Source organism: Octopus sinensis, linkage group LG14 (assembly GCF_006345805.1).
Source record: "Octopus sinensis linkage group LG14, ASM634580v1, whole genome shotgun sequence".
Lineage (NCBI taxonomy): Eukaryota > Metazoa > Mollusca > Cephalopoda > Octopoda > Octopodidae > Octopus > Octopus sinensis.
Window position 1 is genome coordinate 15,311,094 of NC_043010.1, and position 19,666 is coordinate 15,330,759.

Consider the following 19,666-nt stretch of genomic DNA (forward strand, 5'->3'; position numbering starts at 1 on the left):
GGTGCCAATAATTAAAAGATACTTTAAATAACAGGAAATAACACATGATGGTTTTCAATATTTTTTCTTTTGTCTTTACTTGTTTATATATATTTTTTGCTTGTATCGTAGGAAACAATTGTATGGCGGTTACAGAAAGCGGAAATAACATAAAGCTAACAACAAATAAGGGATGCAATTTATTGCAAAAGATAATTAAGGAAAAAAAAAAACAAAAGCAGAAAAAACAAAAGCAAAAACAAATGCAAACTCATGAAGCTTGCACTGGAATATCCTTTGAATTTAAATGAGCCAATGTGGAAGCAGCATTAACACCGACATTAACAGCACCGATACCACCATTAACGACAAAACGTTGAAAGGCCTTTTGAAAGGGAGTAGACATGGAGGTGCCGTCATGAATTTCGGTTACCTAACAGGTGGTTTCTAGATCGATCTCTGTGCGGAAATCTTTAAGCGAGTGTCGATTAAGCCTCGAGTCGATCAAGACTCTCAGTGAAAATGTAGAAATTGGTATGCCGAAACCGTGCTGAAATCAGTTTCCACGAAATCAGGTTTATATGGCAATTTTGGGCACCCATGATAGATGCTTCTCGTCTGCTACGATCTCTGTGTGTATTTTTATGAAGCAAGCGCTTACACGAGAGTATGTCTCAAGGTTAATAACGAGGTATTCGGTGCTCGAACAACACATCGATTTGAAGTTGGATATAACAATTACGTTTTGGCATGGTTACCGCTTCCATAGCTAATAATTCATATATACACACATACACACATGCATATGCAATACATAGATACACACATATATGCATACACATACACACACATATATACATACATACAGTGAAAGGCTGTCCAGTAACATTAACTGGAAAACAGAGAACTCCCTATAAAGATGGAATCAAGTGTTATTCATAATTTTGCTAATAGCGAATTCGAAGTTTTATATAGATATATATATAACACCTACAAATGTTTCATTAGCAATGTATCTTTTCCCATATGTTTTCTTTATGCCTTTTTGTTTTCTACAGATACAACATTGCAATGTGATATTTTGGCCAATTAAATCAATTATTTATTTCTGTATACATATATTTTCCTCATATATACACATATACTTATGAATGAAAATGAAGGAAGAGACAAATAAATAAAATTTCTTACAATGAAAGTTTTACAAAAAAAAAAACCCAAAAAAACTATATAATTCGCTCCCAAAGGCCTATCTTCAGAAGAAAGCAGTCAAGTACTTGACCAAATGCGGCAACACCACCAATGAGATAGACGCTGCTATACTAGCTTCGGAAAGGAACACAGCAAGTCTTCGTATCAAGGAAGCTATATTCATCAACTGCCTCAAATTAATAGTCGATTGGAGATGGGCCGAGTCTTCGTATGAGTACATCATTGCGACTACGACAAGCATATACCAGCACTATCATCCTTCACCACTGCCGCACGAAAATACGTCACTACGATCCCGACCACCAGTTGGGGAGTTGCTGCTCCTGTTAATCCAAACGCCAAGATTTTAAAATAATGGAATATATATAAATACACATATCTTTGAATGCTTTCTTCTTTGCGCCAGAAATATAAAGTTTGTTTTCTAAACTTTTCTGTATTGTGAGAAGCCTTCCTTATTTCTCTTTTCCTTCAATTCTATATTTCTGTACTACAATGTTTCAAGCGAACTACACCGACGCTCTAACCCATGTTCATATTTCATGCATATGTATGTATACATATGTTCAATTATAAGAGACATATTCAAGCCGTTTACCAAAAGAACACTTTCTGACAAGTAGACAATATTCTATGCATTATTTATATACATTCTTATAGGATACACTTTACATTTGATGCAGTTGGCAATAAAAGCTATGGTGTAGTCCTCGTTCCTTTGGTTTATTGTACAAGAGAACGGAAAAAAATAAACTGCGCAGGAGTGGCTGTGTGGTAAGTAGCTTGCTTACCAACTTCATGGTTCCGGGTTCAGTCCAACTGCGTGGCACCTTGGGCAAGTGTCTTCTACTATAGCCTCGAGCCGACCAAAGCCTTGTGAGTGGATTTGGTAGACAGAAACTGAAAGAAGCTCGTCGTATATATGTATATGTATATATATATATATATTGTGTGTGTATGTTTGGTGTGTCTGTTGTTTTGTCCCCCCAACATCGCTTGACAACCGATGGTGGTGTGTTACGGTCCCCGTAACTTAGCGGTTTCGGCAAAAGAGACCGATAGATTAAGTACTAGGCTTACAAAGAATAAGTCCTGGGGTGGATTTGTTCAACTAAAGGCGGTGCTCCAGCATGGCCACAGTCACATGACTGAAACAAGTAAAAGAGTAAAAGAGTAAGAGTATATAGAACAGTCAAAATATATCAACTAAAATTTATAGGACATTATTCGTGTGTCCATAGTCGTGGTTGTGGTGTATTCGTAAACATTGATCCTGAAATTCTTAGTTCATCAAAAGCGGTGTAGCTAGTGACAAAAGAAGTTCAGAACTGCCAAAAGGAGACAAATTCTAGAAGGGCTAATAAAAGATAAAAGCTGCTGTGTTTGTCTCGAAAAGTTTTAAGAAACTCTCTTAGCACCCCACCACCACAAAAAGAAAGAAACAACCCACTGAGGACAGATTGCAGATATTTTTCAGCTGATAAGGCACGAACAGTAAATTGCTGCCCTGCAAATCCTAAAACTACTAGTAATAAAGAGTAGAGTATTTATTCTCAGCGAACCCAAATTATATCGCAAAGAAACCTCAATCTCAACAAGACAGTGTTACTCTCTTTTACTCTTTCACTTGTTTCAGTCATTTGACTGCGGCCATGCTGGAGCACCGCCTTTAGTCGAGCAAATCGACCCCGGGACTTATTCTTTGTAAGACCAGGACTTATTTTATCGGTCTCTTTTGCCGAACCGCTAAGTTACGGGGACGTAAACACACCAGCATCGGTTGTCAAGCAATGCTAGGGGGACAAACACAGACACACAACATATACACACACACTTATATATATAATACACATATATACGACAGGCTTCTTTCCGTTTCCGTCTACCAAATCCACTCACAAGGCTTTGGTCGGCCCGGGGCTATAGGCAAAGACACTTGCCCAAGAGGCCACGCAGTGGGACTGAACCCGGAACATGTGGCTGGTTAGCAGCTACTTACCACACAGCCACTCCTGCGCCTATGTTCTTGATTATACTGTAACAGTGACAAGAAATGGTTGGAGAAAAACCCATGGCAATGTATGGTATGATCACTTCATTATTCAGATATGAATGCTTTAAAGAATATTTGGGTATGTATTTGGCACCAACTGGTTAGAAGAAAATTTACGAGCGCTGATTAACTTTGGAAAGCATTGGAATACGAACGTGACAATATTGACATTTCCTAAGAAAAAAAACAAAACAAAATTTCCGACGAGCCAAGGGGAATAATATTCTGTCATAATTTCTAGAGGTATTTCCTGCAAGTCCTAATGTCTTTTTTATGGAATTTTAATAAGTAACAAAATAGTAATTATTACGAAATTTGTTTCACGTTTCTCTGTTTTATTTTTATGTCCGATCAATATAAACGGTATAGTATTTGCTTCTGGTATTAGGAGCACATAATATAATATCAGTACATATATTTATTATTGATAGAGTTCCATTTCTTGAAGTATCAAACCGAGGAGACATTGACTAGATTGCATATTAACGATGTTATCTTTGAAAATGCTAACGGCCATATTGTTAATCATTCTAAATCATTAAATGATAATTTTGTTAGCATTTTCAAAAAAATTTTTCGTCGCTATAGATTTGATGAATAGGTCTCGGCGTGAGACTTCCTGTACCGGAAATTTGTGATATTTAACAATTTGTGTATTTATATATATATATATATATATATATATATATAATATATATATATATATATATATATTTATATATATATATATATATGTGTTGATATATATATATATGTTGATATATATATATATATATATATTGTGTTGATATATTATATATATATATATATATATATTGATATATATTATATATATATATATTATATACAGACATACATGTATGTATATATATATATATGTCTCTATATATATATTGTATATATATATGTGTATTATGTATATATGTATATATATGTATATATATATGTGTTTGTGTGTACATATATATACATATATATATATATATATATAAAATATTATTAGAGACAAAACCACTATTTTGCAACAAACAAGGAAAGACTTAATCAATACATAAAATTTTAATAAATAGTCAAAAAAACCGCCACTACAATCGTTTCTTGTCTTGATCGACAATCTTCAGGTGGACTTCCAATCTAAAAAATCAATATTTTAAAATATAAAAATAATAATTTTAAATAATTAAAGTATGAATGAAAAAATAAAAGTATATAATCCATATAACCTATCTATAATCCTATATAATCAATATAAAACAATATATAAACTAAAAAAACCTATCAACAATTAAATATAAAATATAAAATATAAAATATAAAATATAAAATATAAAACAAAACAAAAAAAATAATAATAATATAATAATAAACTATGTATACACCCATACACATATACCTAATTATATATAACCATATCTAACTACATACACTAAATCACACACCTATATATATATCCCTATACATACACATAAAAATGTCTAGGCAACTATAAAAATAAAATAGCTAAATACTTCAACACAATACTTATTCATACTCCCACACACACACACATACAACCCACATTCACGCTCTAGAAAACGGACATCACTCAAAACTATGAACGGAGAAATGGAATAAATGGAATTAAAATTTATTCACTTGGTAAAACGAACACTACTTAAAAATTATGAATGAACAATGCAATAAAACAACAGACATCGCAAATAGACACAAATTACTACGAATTCCTTATCAAACCTACCATGATAAACAAAAACTCATAAAAACATATAATGATAAAATTTCCCTTTACTAAACTCTATAACAAACCTATATAGCAATCCCCCTAACCTAAACATTCACACACAATACACACACGTAAACCACACACCCACGACATATACAATACCCACACCACTTACACATACCAATACATACATATAAACCTCAACATATACTCCAAAAAACCCACTCAACCCCACACAGACAAATAACACAAAAATTATGAATGGATTCTTTTATAAAACTACCATGATAAGCTAAAACTCACAAAACAGAAATGATAAAACCTCCCTTTACTAAACACTAAAACATACTTATATAGCAATTCCTTTAACCTATACATTCACACACAAAACCACACGTAAACCACACACCCATAACAAATACAAACTCCCACCCCACTCACACACACCCACAAGTACATATAAGCCTCAACATATACACCAATACAAATTATACAAATGTGTGTGTGTATGTATGTATATATATATCTACACGCACACTCTCACGCTCCCAATATTTTGCGCGAGTAGTTGCCAGAGTCGGCGGAGCGTCGGGCGCAATAAATTCTGGCCTTTAGCTACATTCATTTATATTCACCAAGTCTACTTTGATTTTCATCGTTCAATAGAAAATATAGGTTCAACTAATGTAGAAAACGGAATAGAGAATAAATCAATGCAAACTGGTTTTCTATACAGAACGGATATACATTTACTACTTGCCACTAACTAGGTGCTGACTGTGACAAGCCCTAGTGACAAACTAAAGGGGATAATAAAAGAGCGTACTTTTCGGCGTTAAGCCATGTTATATGGAAGATAGTGTAACTGTTTTGAAACATAGTTGTCCTACAAATATAAATATTGATCAAGTAACATGATACATACATACATACATACATACATACATACATACATACATACATACATACATACATACATACATACATACATGATGGCTGCCCCCTCGTTATCGAGTATGGCCATTGCACGAAGCTTTATCTGTTACTGGTGATGTGATCGAATGTGACTTTTTAGCCCAGCTAAAGATCTACAATGCCTTGTACAGAATTGGCATCTAAAACCTTTACCGGTAATAGCCGGCTGTAGTTGTAACTGGACTTCATGTACCTTTGCATATCTTTTAAGTCCTCCTGCCGAATTACACTCTCTTCCACATGCCTGACAGATATGATTAGCATGGTGTATTACACCACCACCAGTGGCCAGGTTGTCACTCATCTGTCTCGCTTTACATACATACATACATACATACATACATACATACATACATACATACATACAGTAGGTTGCAATTGCAACGGTTGTTAATCAATGCAGTAGAAAAATATGTGGGTTTATTTGAAGCTGTATATATATATATATATAGGAATAAAAAAAATGCTATGCTACTTCGTGTACAAACACGTGAATATGTGCGTTTTCATATAAGTTTCAGTGTGTGCCTCAATATAATATATGAAATTTAACTACTATTTGCCTTCAGCAGAATGTTTGGAATTTATCTCTAAAGTGAAGAAAAGAGTCTGTAATAATCGATTCTATTGACTATTGTGTATTTATAAATGGGGATTTATCTTTTTAACAATGTGAAGCAAAATGAGGTATGTTGTCTGTGAAGCAAGGTTTACAAGCCGGCAAACTTAGGGATATAAAGGTGTGCATCATCAAACATCATGATATCGAAATAAATGCCAAACACCAAGCTTCACGGCTATGTATATTGTGTAGTTTCTGTTGTAATAGTAGCGTGTTTAAACTATGGGCTATGAAGCAGCGCCGCTGCTTCATAGCCCATAGTTTAAACACGCTACTGATGTCTATTGGAGCTCTGATGTCTGCTAAATCGTTTCTCAGAGTAGCATCGAGTGTAGTAGCAGCCTTGTTCCAGAGACAGCATGTAAATGTTCAGGAACTGATGTAATAATCAGATTGGTTGTGAAAAGGGATGCCTGATGGTATAGCAGCATACTAATCAGTTATCTTTTGAAGATCAATTTGATTAATTCGGTCATCGATTAAATAAGTGTGCATGAATTGCCATCACGACTACAGCACGAATTGTTGTTCTTGATATTGGAAGCGTTAGCTAGAGTAGTCTTACCAAGGTTGCTTCTTACAAGACGTAACAGCAATCTGTAAAGCAGCATTCAAATGGTGAAAGCGAATGTTTAATATGACACTTTATAATTATTATAAAATATTTCCTCAAAAAGCAATAAGTGGTTATCATGTTTAATCGTCGTCCCTGTTGACATTGCCCCCAAAAAGAAGCTTTCCCTTGTGTCGTTGCCCTGGTTTGCGTCATATTGTCATCGAAGGATTTTTGAGTAGATGATACTACAGAGATTTCTTTTGAAAATACCATTGTTCCTTTTACTCAGATATTTACCAATACGCACGCACACGCACACACACACACACACACACACACACAACACACACACACACACACAAACCACAACACACACACATCTATGGGTAGCTAGGTAGTTGCTTTATTAGATCTTTTGTTGTCACAGAGATAAATACAAATCAATAGAATATAGGCGCAGAAGTGGCTGTGTGGTAAGTAGCTTGCTTATGAACCACATGGTTCCGGGTTCAGTCCCATTGCGTGGCACTTTGGGCAAGTGTCTTCTACTACAGCCTCGGGCCGACCAAAGCCTTGTGAGTGGATTTGGTAGACGGAAACTGAAAGAGCCCGTCGTATATATGTAAATGTATGTATGTATATATATATATATATATATATATATATATATGTGTGTGTGTGTGTGTGTGTGTTGTGTGTGCGTGTGTATGTGTGTTTGTATATATGTTTGTGTGTCTGTGTTTGTCCCCCCCAACATCACTTGACAAGCGATGTCGGTGTGTTTACGTCCCCGTAACTTAGTGGTCCGGCCAAAGAGACCGATAGAATAAGTACTAGGCTTCAGAAGTCCTGGGGTAGATTTGCTCGACTAAAGGCGGTGCTCCAGCATGGTCGCAGTCAAATGGCTATAACTAGTAAAAGAGTAAAGAGCAATGAGAATAATTGTTGGTGTTGTCAGCTATCACCCTAAATGTTGTGCGCCATGGGAACGCTCAAATGTTTGAGACCGACAAAAGAATGCATATATACACTTATCTGGCATGCTGTTGGTTACGGTGGCAAGAGTTCCAGTTGATCTGATCAGCTGACTACTCTGCTCGTGAAATTAACATGCAACTAGCTGAGCACACTACAGACACACGCACCCTTAATGTAGTGCTCAAGTAGATTCAGCGTGACACAGAATGATGTGTCGAGGTTGGCTCTTTGAAATACAGATACTGCTTATTTTTGCTAGCTGAGTGGATTGAAATAACATGAAATAAAGTGTACAACATGTCTCGAGAAATCTAGCTCATGTCCTTTTGATAGTGGGCTGAATACCCTAACCACTAAGCCATACGCTTTCAATATATATGTGACGTCTAGAGATTTGCCTTTAGGTAATTAACTTGCTAATGAGCCACCCATATTACTTATACTCATCTCTTCTATCGTTTTTGAAATCAGTGTATGAGTACAGCGGTTTCTTTATAAGCTGACAAGGTGAGTTCAGTTTAACCGAAGACGCAGGAAGAGCCACTGATGAGAATTAAGATGTTCTGCTTCAAAATTCGAAATCGCCGGTGATCTGGCTACGTCGGAAAATCAACTCCTTTGTCAGTCATTAAGACAGGGCATTTGACTCTTATTTCTAGCAATGCGGGTACTGTATGGTATACTCTGTCACTTTACTGACGTCTACAAATTTACCTTTAGGTTGTTAAATTGCTTATAAACCACCCATATTATACACACACCACATACATACATACATACATATATATATATATATATATATATAATTATATATATATATATATATATATACGACGAGCTTCTTTCAGTGTTCGCCTACCAAATCTACTCAGCAGGCTTTGATCGGCCCGAGGTTATAGTAGAAGACACTTGCCCAAGGTCGACGCAGTGGGAACGAAACCGGAACCATGTGTTGTAAGCAAGCTACCTACCACACAGCCACTCTTGCACCTATATATATATATATATATATATTATATATATATATATATATATTATATATTTATATATAACTTAGCCGTCACAGCCTAGTGTAGCTTGTACCACGCTTTCGGTTATTGCTTCACATGTATATAAAATGGCGAGTAGACATAGAGAGAGAAAGAGAGGAGGAAGAAGGTGGGAGAGAGACGGACAGACAAACAGACAGAGAAATTGAGGGTGGGGATGGACGCGGGCAGCGGTAATCAAATGGCACGCATTTTTGGCTGATTATACTGGAGCAACGGGAAACTATTTGTCTTTCTCAAGGGTACAAAGTACTGGCCAGTCAAGGGATCCTGAGCCCCGACCAATACTAATTATTACGTCACGCCTCTTTACCAGTCACACACGCACACACAGATAGATATATACATACATACATAGTGGCTGCCCCCTCGTTATCGAGTATGGCAATTGCGCGAGGGCTTAATCAATGTTGTTATTGTGCAATGCCTGTGCAAGAAGATTTTTTTAAGTGAGGAAAGACTGTGCACTGAGTCAATCCCACTCACTAAGCAACAGCAGCCATAATCTGAAAAGAAGAACAAGTCAACATCATCGGTAACCACTGAGCCACAGGTTTTATGTCGGAGTTATCCTAGTTACCTGAGTTACCTGAGTTACCTTCTCCTAGAAGGATGCCCTTACAAACGCTAGGAGTCCTTCACTCCCAGTGGTTTAACCGCGCAATCGGGTATTCAGTCCAATTATTTCTATGTCCCCCGCATGATACAGCCTTAAGACATTTATTGGATGGCCGTTGACTCTCAAGAGTTCCTCCGCCCTTTGACGGCTTTTGTTATTCATACGCAGGGTGTCCAAAAAATACCCTCCTCACCAAGCAAGCTTGGTGGGGTTGCCGGTTTAGTCACAGACAACCCGACCATGCAACATGTTGTACTGCGTTACATGTTACCAGTAGCACTCGAAAGTGACCTGACCTACATACATACATACATACATACATACATACATACATACATACATACATACATACATACATACATGCATACATACATGAATGCATACATATGTATGTATATAACATGGTGAATTTATGGAATGAAGTCACATAAAATTGAACAATTTGGTTAAAAATGGAAGAGACAAGTTGTTAAAATATATAAGAAGTTCAGTTCTCGTAGACGGTCATTTTATACAGGGACATGATTGAAGTAAATCAATTAATTACGTTAATTACATTAATAGCATATCAAGTTACTCTTCGGTTCAGGAATTATAAGCCATAATGCAAAGAATTTGAGAAGGAATATAGCAGAAAAATTGAACCAAGGAGATTCATATTTTTATCTGTGTGAGAAAGAGACGTGAGACATGTCGGATATAAAACCATAACTAACGGCTACAACAGATATTTGAAGATATAATTAAAGAGGTATCATAGACGTTCCCTCTTCAGATGAGTGTGGAAATTTGAGATTTAAATTCCAAATGCGTATGAAGAATCAACATTAGATACCTTTATTGGAAACCTCTAAATTAAAGGACGAATCCACATTCAACTTTTATAGACCTATATTTCATATTTATGTCTATCTATCTATCTATCTATCTATCTATCTATCTATCTATCTATCTATCTATCTATCTATCTATCTATCTATCCATTATCTATCTGTCTATCTATCTATCTATATATATATATATATAATATATATATATATATATAGTATATATATTCATATAATATGTATATATATATGTATATATATGTATATGTATATTATCATATATATGTGTATATATTATGATATATATATATAATATATATATATATATATATATATATATATATATATATATATATATATATATATATATATATATATATATATATATATATATATCTATATATATATATATGTCTTAGCGGCGATAAACGAAATAAAACACAATTCAGCAGTGGGCCCCGATAGGTTCCTGCTTGTGTCCTGAAGGTGTGTCGACACCAACTTGCATCTCCCCTTGCTAATCTGTGGAGAAACTCACTGGATGCTGGCTATATTCCAAAAAAACCTTCTGTCCCAGTCTGGTGTCCCAGTTTTCAAAAAGGGAAAAAAGTCCCTTGCAGTGAACTACCGTCGATCTCACTCACCTCATATCATCAAGGTATTGAGAGAGGGTGGTGAGATCTCGAATAACCCAATTTCTGGAAAGCAACAGACGGCTGATCTCCAACCAACATGGGTTCCGTAATGGAAGGGACTGCCTAACGCAGCTCCTGCATCACTTTGATGACATTTTGAGAGCTTTGGGAGAGGGCTCCAACACCGATGTCATCTACCTTGATTTCAGTAAGGGCATTCGACAGGGTCGATCACAAGATCCTATTGAAAAAACTATCCAACATTGGTGTCTCTGGAAAGGGAAGTTACTGAAATGGATCATGTGTTTCCTGACAGACAGATCTCAACATGTTGTAGTTGAAGGGGGGTAAAATCAAGCCCAGCCAAAGTCAGTAGTGGCGTTCCGCAAGGCACTGTGCTGGGCCCACTTCTTTTCATCATTTACATTAATGACATTAATGACATCATCAAGCACAGCAACATAAACATTTTTGCAGATGTTTCCAAGCTACAGAAGGTCATAAATGAGGCGAGTGACCAGACATGCCTTCAGTCAGATCTACTGGCTGTTATCCAATGGCAGAAAAAAACAATATGCTGCTGAACGAGGATAAATTGAGTTAATCCACTTTGGAAAAGAGGATGCCCTGAAACTCCCATACTCCCTTCTTTGGTGAAACTCTCGCAGCGTCCAACAACATCAGAGACTTGGGAGTAATTGTGGACACAACATAAGCTGGGCCACTCATATAAACACCAAAGTTGACATGGCCCGCAAATGTGTTCCTGGATTCTCAGAACTTTCCAGTCGAGAGATATCCACACCATTATCCTTCTCTTCTCCACTTTTGCCCGACCCCACCTTGAATACTGTTGTCCACTGTGGTCTCCCCACACAATACAAGGTATCATAAACGTTGAAGCACCTCAAAGGGCAATAACAAAAAGATAGATGGCATGACAGGCCTCGACTATGGGGTCGACTAGAAAAGCTAAAACTTATTCTCTCCAACGTCGTCGTGAGCGCTACATCATCTGCATGATGTGGAAAATATTCCATCAGCATTGCCAAATGATGTTGGCATCACCTTCAGGGTACATCCAGGTGGGGCCCCGTGCCATCCGCCCAAAAAACAAAAATGCACTCTCATCTCATAACAACAATACGGCACAATTATTTCACCTCATTTGGCCCCGCTCTCTTTAACATTACACCAAAACACATTAAAACAGAAACTGACCCTATAGGGTTCAAGAAGTCTTTGGACAGATTCCTTCAAGAAATCCCGGATAAACCCCTACACCCGGATATGTCTCTGTAAACAATAACTCTCTACTTGAGTGGGCCATAGTGCCCAATTCTGACTTGAAAGACTTCACCAGGTGGTGTGCTATTAAGTTAGACATGGCCTGGGCCAATAATGGCCGAAACCTATCAAAGTATCAAGTATCAAAGTATATATTATATATATATATATATATATATATATATATATATATATATATATATGTATATTATGTATACAATATGTAATGTAGCATGACCGCAGCTCTGAGCTGAAAACTAAGAGAAAAAATATCAAACGAGACAGACAGAGAAAGAAAGAAAGAACGAAAGACACACAAAGAATAAGAGGCACAATGGTGTTTTGGGAAGGCATTTTTGTATGAAGAGAAACCCTGCTTGAAACGTCAAAAAACGCTTATCTTCCCGCCACCCACTTTAAGCCTTCTATTTCTTTCCATTACGATGAATTATAGATATGACAAAGATTTGTATTTACCGTTCTTCTTCTCCGATGGAGTGGTGCTGGCTTCCACCACAAGGATCGCTAGAGCACAGAGAATGATATAGCTGGCATTCATATTAGCAGGTTGTTAGATTTTTACTGAACTATCAAGTCAAGAGTTCTGCATTTAATATATCTATATCTATATCTTATCTATATCTATATCTATCTATCTATCTATCATATTATATATATATATATATATATATATATATATTATATAATATATATATATATATACATATATATATATATATATGTTATATATATATATACATATATATATATATAGATATACATATATATACATATATATACATATATATATACATATATATATAATATATATACATATATATATATATATCATATAATATCATAGATATTATATATATATATATATATATACATATATATATATTCATACGTACATTGTATATATATGTGTCTATATATTATATATATTCATGAGGTTCTGGGCCTTTTCTTTTATTTCATTTGATAAAAAAAAAGAGAAGACGAAGAAAGTAAGGAAGGGTGGAGATTTTCAGGGGGAGATAGAGAAAGGGAAAACCGAATGGAAAAAAAAAGAGAGAGAAAATACGTAGACACAAATTTAGAGAAGCGAAGATGTTAAGACAAATTCAACATGGCGACTGAATTTCATCCGATCAATATGTAGTCTGTGAGTATTTCGGATGTGAACAGCTCGGCTTGAAAACCTAACGTAAACACGTGGATTAACCCTTGTATACAATTAGTAGCTATCAGTCACTCCTCACCTCACAACGCCAGACCATGTCAAATTGTATCATACCATATCAGCCCAGACATCACCGAACATTCACATCACGTCTTCAAACAATGCATTATATTGAATTAATAACTTAATTCTGTGCAGCAATTTGATCTGCCTGCAATGGCAACTGAATTTTCCTTGCACTGCATGTGCATGGCGAAGTCAGCAGCCGCTATGTCTTGATAAATATACCACGTTTCCGCTATATTTTAAGTGTCTGTGTATCCTCGAGTAGATGGTGTATATACATACATAAATACAGATATATATATATATATATATACACACACACATTATATATATATATATATAATTATATATAGGGAGAGTTTACGAAAAAAAACAAAAGACGAAGACAGGTGGTGTACAAAAAGCAAACAGATGTATTAGTATAATGCTCAGGAATAGAAAAATCTTTTATGTTTCGAGCCTACGCCCTTCTACAGAAAGGGACACAGAAAAGCAAGGAGAGAAACAAGGAGAGAGAAAAAATGTGTGTAGTGGCTAACGATATACGTGTATATATAATATATATATATATATATATATATATATTATATATATATATATATATATATATATATATATAATATATTATATATATATGTATATATTTATACACACACACACACAAACGCACACATATACGTATGGCAATGCAAACAAGAAAAATAGAAATCAAAATATTGGTTTTCTTTTATCCTTTTTCTTGTGTCAGTCATTTGACTGCGGTCATGCTGGAGCACCGCCTTTAGTCGAACATATCGACCTCAGGACTTATTCTTTGTAATCCTAGTAAATATTCGACCGGACTCTTTTACTGAACCGCTATGTTACGGGGACGTAAACATACCAACATCGGTTGTCAAGCGATGGTGGAGGGACAGAGACAGACACACGCACATAAATATATACATACATATATATATATATATATATATATATATATATTATATATATATATGTATATGACAGGCTTGTTTCAGTTTCCGTCTACCAAATCCACCCATAAAGCTTTGGTTGGCCCGAGGCCATAGTAGAAAACACTTGCCCAATGTGCCACGCAGTGGGACTGAACCCAAAACCATATGGTTGAGAAGTAAGCTTCTTACTACACAACCACTCCACTCCTGCGCCTATATAAATGTATATTTCATTAATAATTGATAAGTGCCAATACACGAGACTCTCGTACATTGAGTCACTGAGTTGGTTCGGCTAAATGTTAGTGTGTGTGTTTGTATGTGAGTGTGTGTGTGTGTGTGTTTGTGAGTGTGTGTTTGCATATATATATATATATTCATATGTATATATATATATATATCTTATATATATATATATATCTTTATATATACATATGTATATATATATCTATCTTTATATATATATATATATATACATATATCTTTATATATACATATGTATATATATAATATATATAATATATATACATCTATATATATATATATATAATATATATATATCTATATATATATATATATATAATATATATATATATATTAATATATATATATATATATATATATCTATATATATATATATATATATATATACATATATACAGGGTTAGCCAGAAGTCACCTGACAGTAAATCAAAATTCCATAGATATTATCTGTAATTCTGTATGACTCGAATGAAAAAATATGTCGCTCAGGAAGGACTTCAGTTTGAACAATCTTCATGATGTTTCATATTTAGATGCTTTTATTAAATTCATTCGGTTGTTAAACATAAATAAATCTTGGAATTAAATGGTTTTGAGTTACTGACGGGCGACGTTTGGCCAAACTTGTATATATCATCGTTTGTCCCCTATTTGTGCCCAAGTGACAACATATAGGAGTTGAGAGATGGAAAGAGAGAAGTGTGCATTAGCAGCGGAGTGGTAATCATACACAGTTGTTGAGTCCCGAGCTTCTCAGCCATTGCTCCGTTTTTGCTTTCTCTATTTGTTTTGCGATTAGTTCAGTCCAGTATTTGCTGTGAAGGGGCTTTTCTTAGCATAGTTTTATCATGATTCGTACCAGTTTTAGTTTGGATTTCAGTTGTTTTACAGCTTTGCTGTTTTTTCTGTTTGTTCATAGTTGTTAGGCACTGAATTTGTTTTGTATTTGTCAGCTTCCTTAAAGACTGAAAACAATTTTTTGTTTTGTTCGTGTTTTGTGGCTATTTGTATTAGTTTTTGTTGCTTCTGAAGTAGGTACTTTTGTAGTCCTATAGTGGTTATTTTGTAATAGTTTTCTAGCTGTATAAAGCCTCTACCACCTTCCATACGTTGTATATATAACCTTTTCTGCGTCAGAGTTTGGGTGGTGCACCCTAAACCCTGTCGTTATTTTTCTTGTTTTCTTATCTATTTTGATTAGTTCATTTGATTAGTTCATTTGATTAGTTCATTTAGACTTCCGTTAAGAATATTGTAGCTGTAACTTATAACTGAGACAGCTAGTGTGTCGATACCTATTATCTTGCTTTTCGCATTGTGCTCTGTTTTCAGTATTAATCCGATTCATCTATAGTATTCGATTTTATCTTCTCTTTCGTTTTTGCCTATTGTATCGTATCTAGTTCGTTGATTCCTAAGTGTGTGTATGTCTGGCTTCGGTCTAATTCTCTTATTTCATTTGTTTTATCTAGTGTGATGTTGCTAGACTTAACTAGTTTTTCGCTTTTACACATTTTTAAAAGCCAAATTTCATGCTTACTTCTTTGGTAAATCCGTGTACTGTCTGTAGTAATTCTTCCAGTTGCTTATCACTTGTAGCATACAGTTTTAGATCATCTACAGAGATCATGTCCGTGGAATATTCCTCTTCTAATGGGGATGGCTTTGGTTTTAATGAGTCCCTCTTTTGTCTGGAGCTGTAGCACTGTCTGCCATTTCTTCTTGGAATGTGTTATATATTTCACAATTATTGGTGCTACCTTGTTCATGGCTAGTGTTTCTGGTATACATGTGTGGGGAATACTATCAAAAGCCTTTCGGTAATCGATCCAGGCCATACTTAAACCCTTCTTCTTTCTGCGGCTGTCTTCAGTAATGGGTACAGTGATCATTAGTTAATCTTTAAATCCGTATGAGTCCTTCTGCCCTTCTGGAAACAGGTCATTTTCTTCCAGATGCTTGCTCATTCTCTGCGATATTATTGTATTAAAGGCTTTGTACATTATAAGGAGAGAAGTTACTACTACTACTACTACTACTACTACTACTACTACTACTACTACTACTACTACTACTACTACTACTACTACTACTATTATTATTATTATTATTATTATTATTCAGTTAATCTTTATTTAGTTAATCTTTAAAGCCGTATGAGTCCTTCTGCCCTTCTGGAAACAGGTCATTTTCTTCCAGATGCTTGCTCATTCTCTGCGATATTATTGTATTAAAGGCTTTGTACATTATAAGGAGAGAAGTTAATACTTCTACTACTACTACTACTACTACTATTATTATTATTCAGTAGTTTCATCTTTATAGCGTGCTTTCCCTTCACTACCGAGCGCAGCTCTGTGTGCCTTGGGTATGTGCTGTGATTTGTTGTAATGCTCTGATGGTTAATGTATTGAAAGTGTTTTGTGTAGGATATGTGCAATGCCCAGTAGTGCAATTTTCTGTTTGTTATATATATTTGTAAGTCCAGGTGTTTTTGTTATGTATTTGTATGAATATTTTCTATCATACCTAATGCGCCTACTATGATAGGAATTGTTTGTGTTAATAGATTCCACATTCGCGTTACCTCTATTTCCAGATCTTTGTATTTTGAAAGTTTCTCCATTTCTTTTAGAGAAATGTTGTCATCTGCTGGTATTGATACATCACTTAGAAAGCATTTATTTTCATGATCTCTGACAACTATATCGGGCCTATTGGCCTTAATTTCTCTATCTGTGTGTATTGGTATATCCCCGAGTATGGTTGCTTTCTCGTTTTCTGTGACCTTTTCTGGCGTGTGCCTATACCATCTTATTTCTATTGTTAATCCATAGCGCTGGCATAGCTTCCAGTGTATGTAGGTCCCAACTCTGTCGTGTCTGAATATATTCCTTCTTAGCCAGGACTGGGCAGCCAGAGATAATATGATTCATTGTTTCTTGTCCATCTCCACATATTCTGCAGTTGCTTGTTATGTTTCTTTTCATTATATGTTTTTGGTAATTTCTGATGGAGAGGCTTTGGTTTTGTACTGCAATAAAAATCCCTCCGTTTCTGCTTTGAGTCTTGAGCTTCTCAACCATTGCTGGGATTTTTCTCTGTCTTTTTCTTTTCCATTTAGTTTGGTATTTGCCATGAAGGGGCTTTTCTTGCCATCGTTATATCATGGCCCGTTGCTGTTCTAGTTTTATTATTATTTATTATTATTATTATTGTTATTATTATTATTATTGTTATTATTATTATTATATTATTATTATTATTATTATTATTATATTATTATTAGTAGTAGTAGTAGTAGTAGTAGTAGTAGTAGTAGTAGCAGTAGTAGTAGCAGTTGTAGCAGCAGCAGTAGCAGTAGTAGTAGTAGTAGTAGTAGTAGTAGTAGTAGTAGTAGTAGTAGTAGTAGTAGTAGTGCGGTGAGCTGGCAGAATCTTTAGCACGCCGGGCAAAATACTTAGCGGATTTCGTCTATCTTCGTGTTCAGTTCAAATTCCGCTGCGCTCCACTTGAAATAAGTACCAGTCGAGCACTGGAATCGTCATAATCGCCTTACTTCCTCACCTGAAATTGTTAGCCTTGTGTCAAAATTTGAATCCATAATTGTTATCATTATTAATTTATTATTATTTGTGGTAGTCTTGTATGCTATTAGCATTCTATACTGATTACAACTTTTATCATAGCCGTCACATGAGAGAGGATGAGAGAAATATGATCTGATCAGGTCGAAGTTATATCACAGTAATAACATTAATAGACCTGCATACGAGGGAGGGAGTGTCTGCGGAGTCGCTCGACCTGCTAGCAATAACAGACAAATTGCCCTCAAATCAATTCAATTCAATTCAATTCAATTCAATTTTTATTGGCTCAAAAAGCAAAAGCAAGGCCATGTAGGGGGGACAAGGAGTTACGTACAGAGAGGGTGGTCATACAAAGAGTTCAGGCCATTTCTGGTCAAGAGAGACTTTGAACCGAGCGGTCGTCGGCATCTTCAATATCTCGTCCGGCAGCTTATTCCACGGATCCGCAACCCGGACGGAGAAAGCCCCCTCTCCTTCGATTGAGATGAAATCGTCGTAGATAGAGCTTTTCGGAGTGACCTCGCAGCCCACTCTCTGGAGCAGGAGAGAAGAACAGCTCTTTCGAGAGGTTATACTTTCCGCTTATGATGTTGTGAGCGAGAATGAGATTACCACGGCGTCGTCGTTTTTCGAGAGAATAAAGGTCGAGCGTCTTCAGCCTTTCTTCATAAGACAAATGCTCGAGGCCAAAAACCATGCAGGTAGCCAGCTTCTGGACCCTTTCGAGATGATGTATGTATGTCGTTGAGGAGATAAGGAGAAGAGGCTTGAATCCCGTACTCCGAGGAGAAACTTCGAATGCTGTTTTGAAAATGAGGATTGCTACGACACGTTTATGATACCCCAGAGTGAAAATGACAGTTTACAACAACAAATGAACCCGCAACCTATCATTTCAGAGATTTAAATAGTAGCATCTCCACCGATTGAACACTAAGCGAGGGGATTCTAAACCAACTCATGTACCACTGCTAACAATATCACAACCTCCACCAACGTCCGTTACTACCGTTTAAGCTGGCATCTTCGCCGCCTTCATCAATCTTGCTGTCAACGACACGCTCTACCGTCAATGACATCATTGCTGGTTTT

The 19,666-nt window shown here is 35.6% G+C and overlaps 1 protein-coding gene across 1 annotated transcript in view; it reads right to left on the reverse strand.

Annotated features, from left to right (window-relative positions):
• LOC118760837 (transmembrane protein DDB_G0274347-like) overlaps positions 1-13,114 on the reverse strand; it is a 16,297-nt gene extending 3,183 nt beyond the window's left edge. Inside the window, exon 1 of the mRNA XM_029789261.2 lies at positions 12,993-13,114. Within this exon, the coding sequence (XP_029645121.1) occupies positions 12,993-13,074 (82 nt within the window). The 5' untranslated portion in view covers positions 13,075-13,114. The remainder of the gene's footprint in view (positions 1-12,992) is intronic.
• Between the last annotated feature and the right edge of the window lie 6,552 nt (positions 13,115-19,666).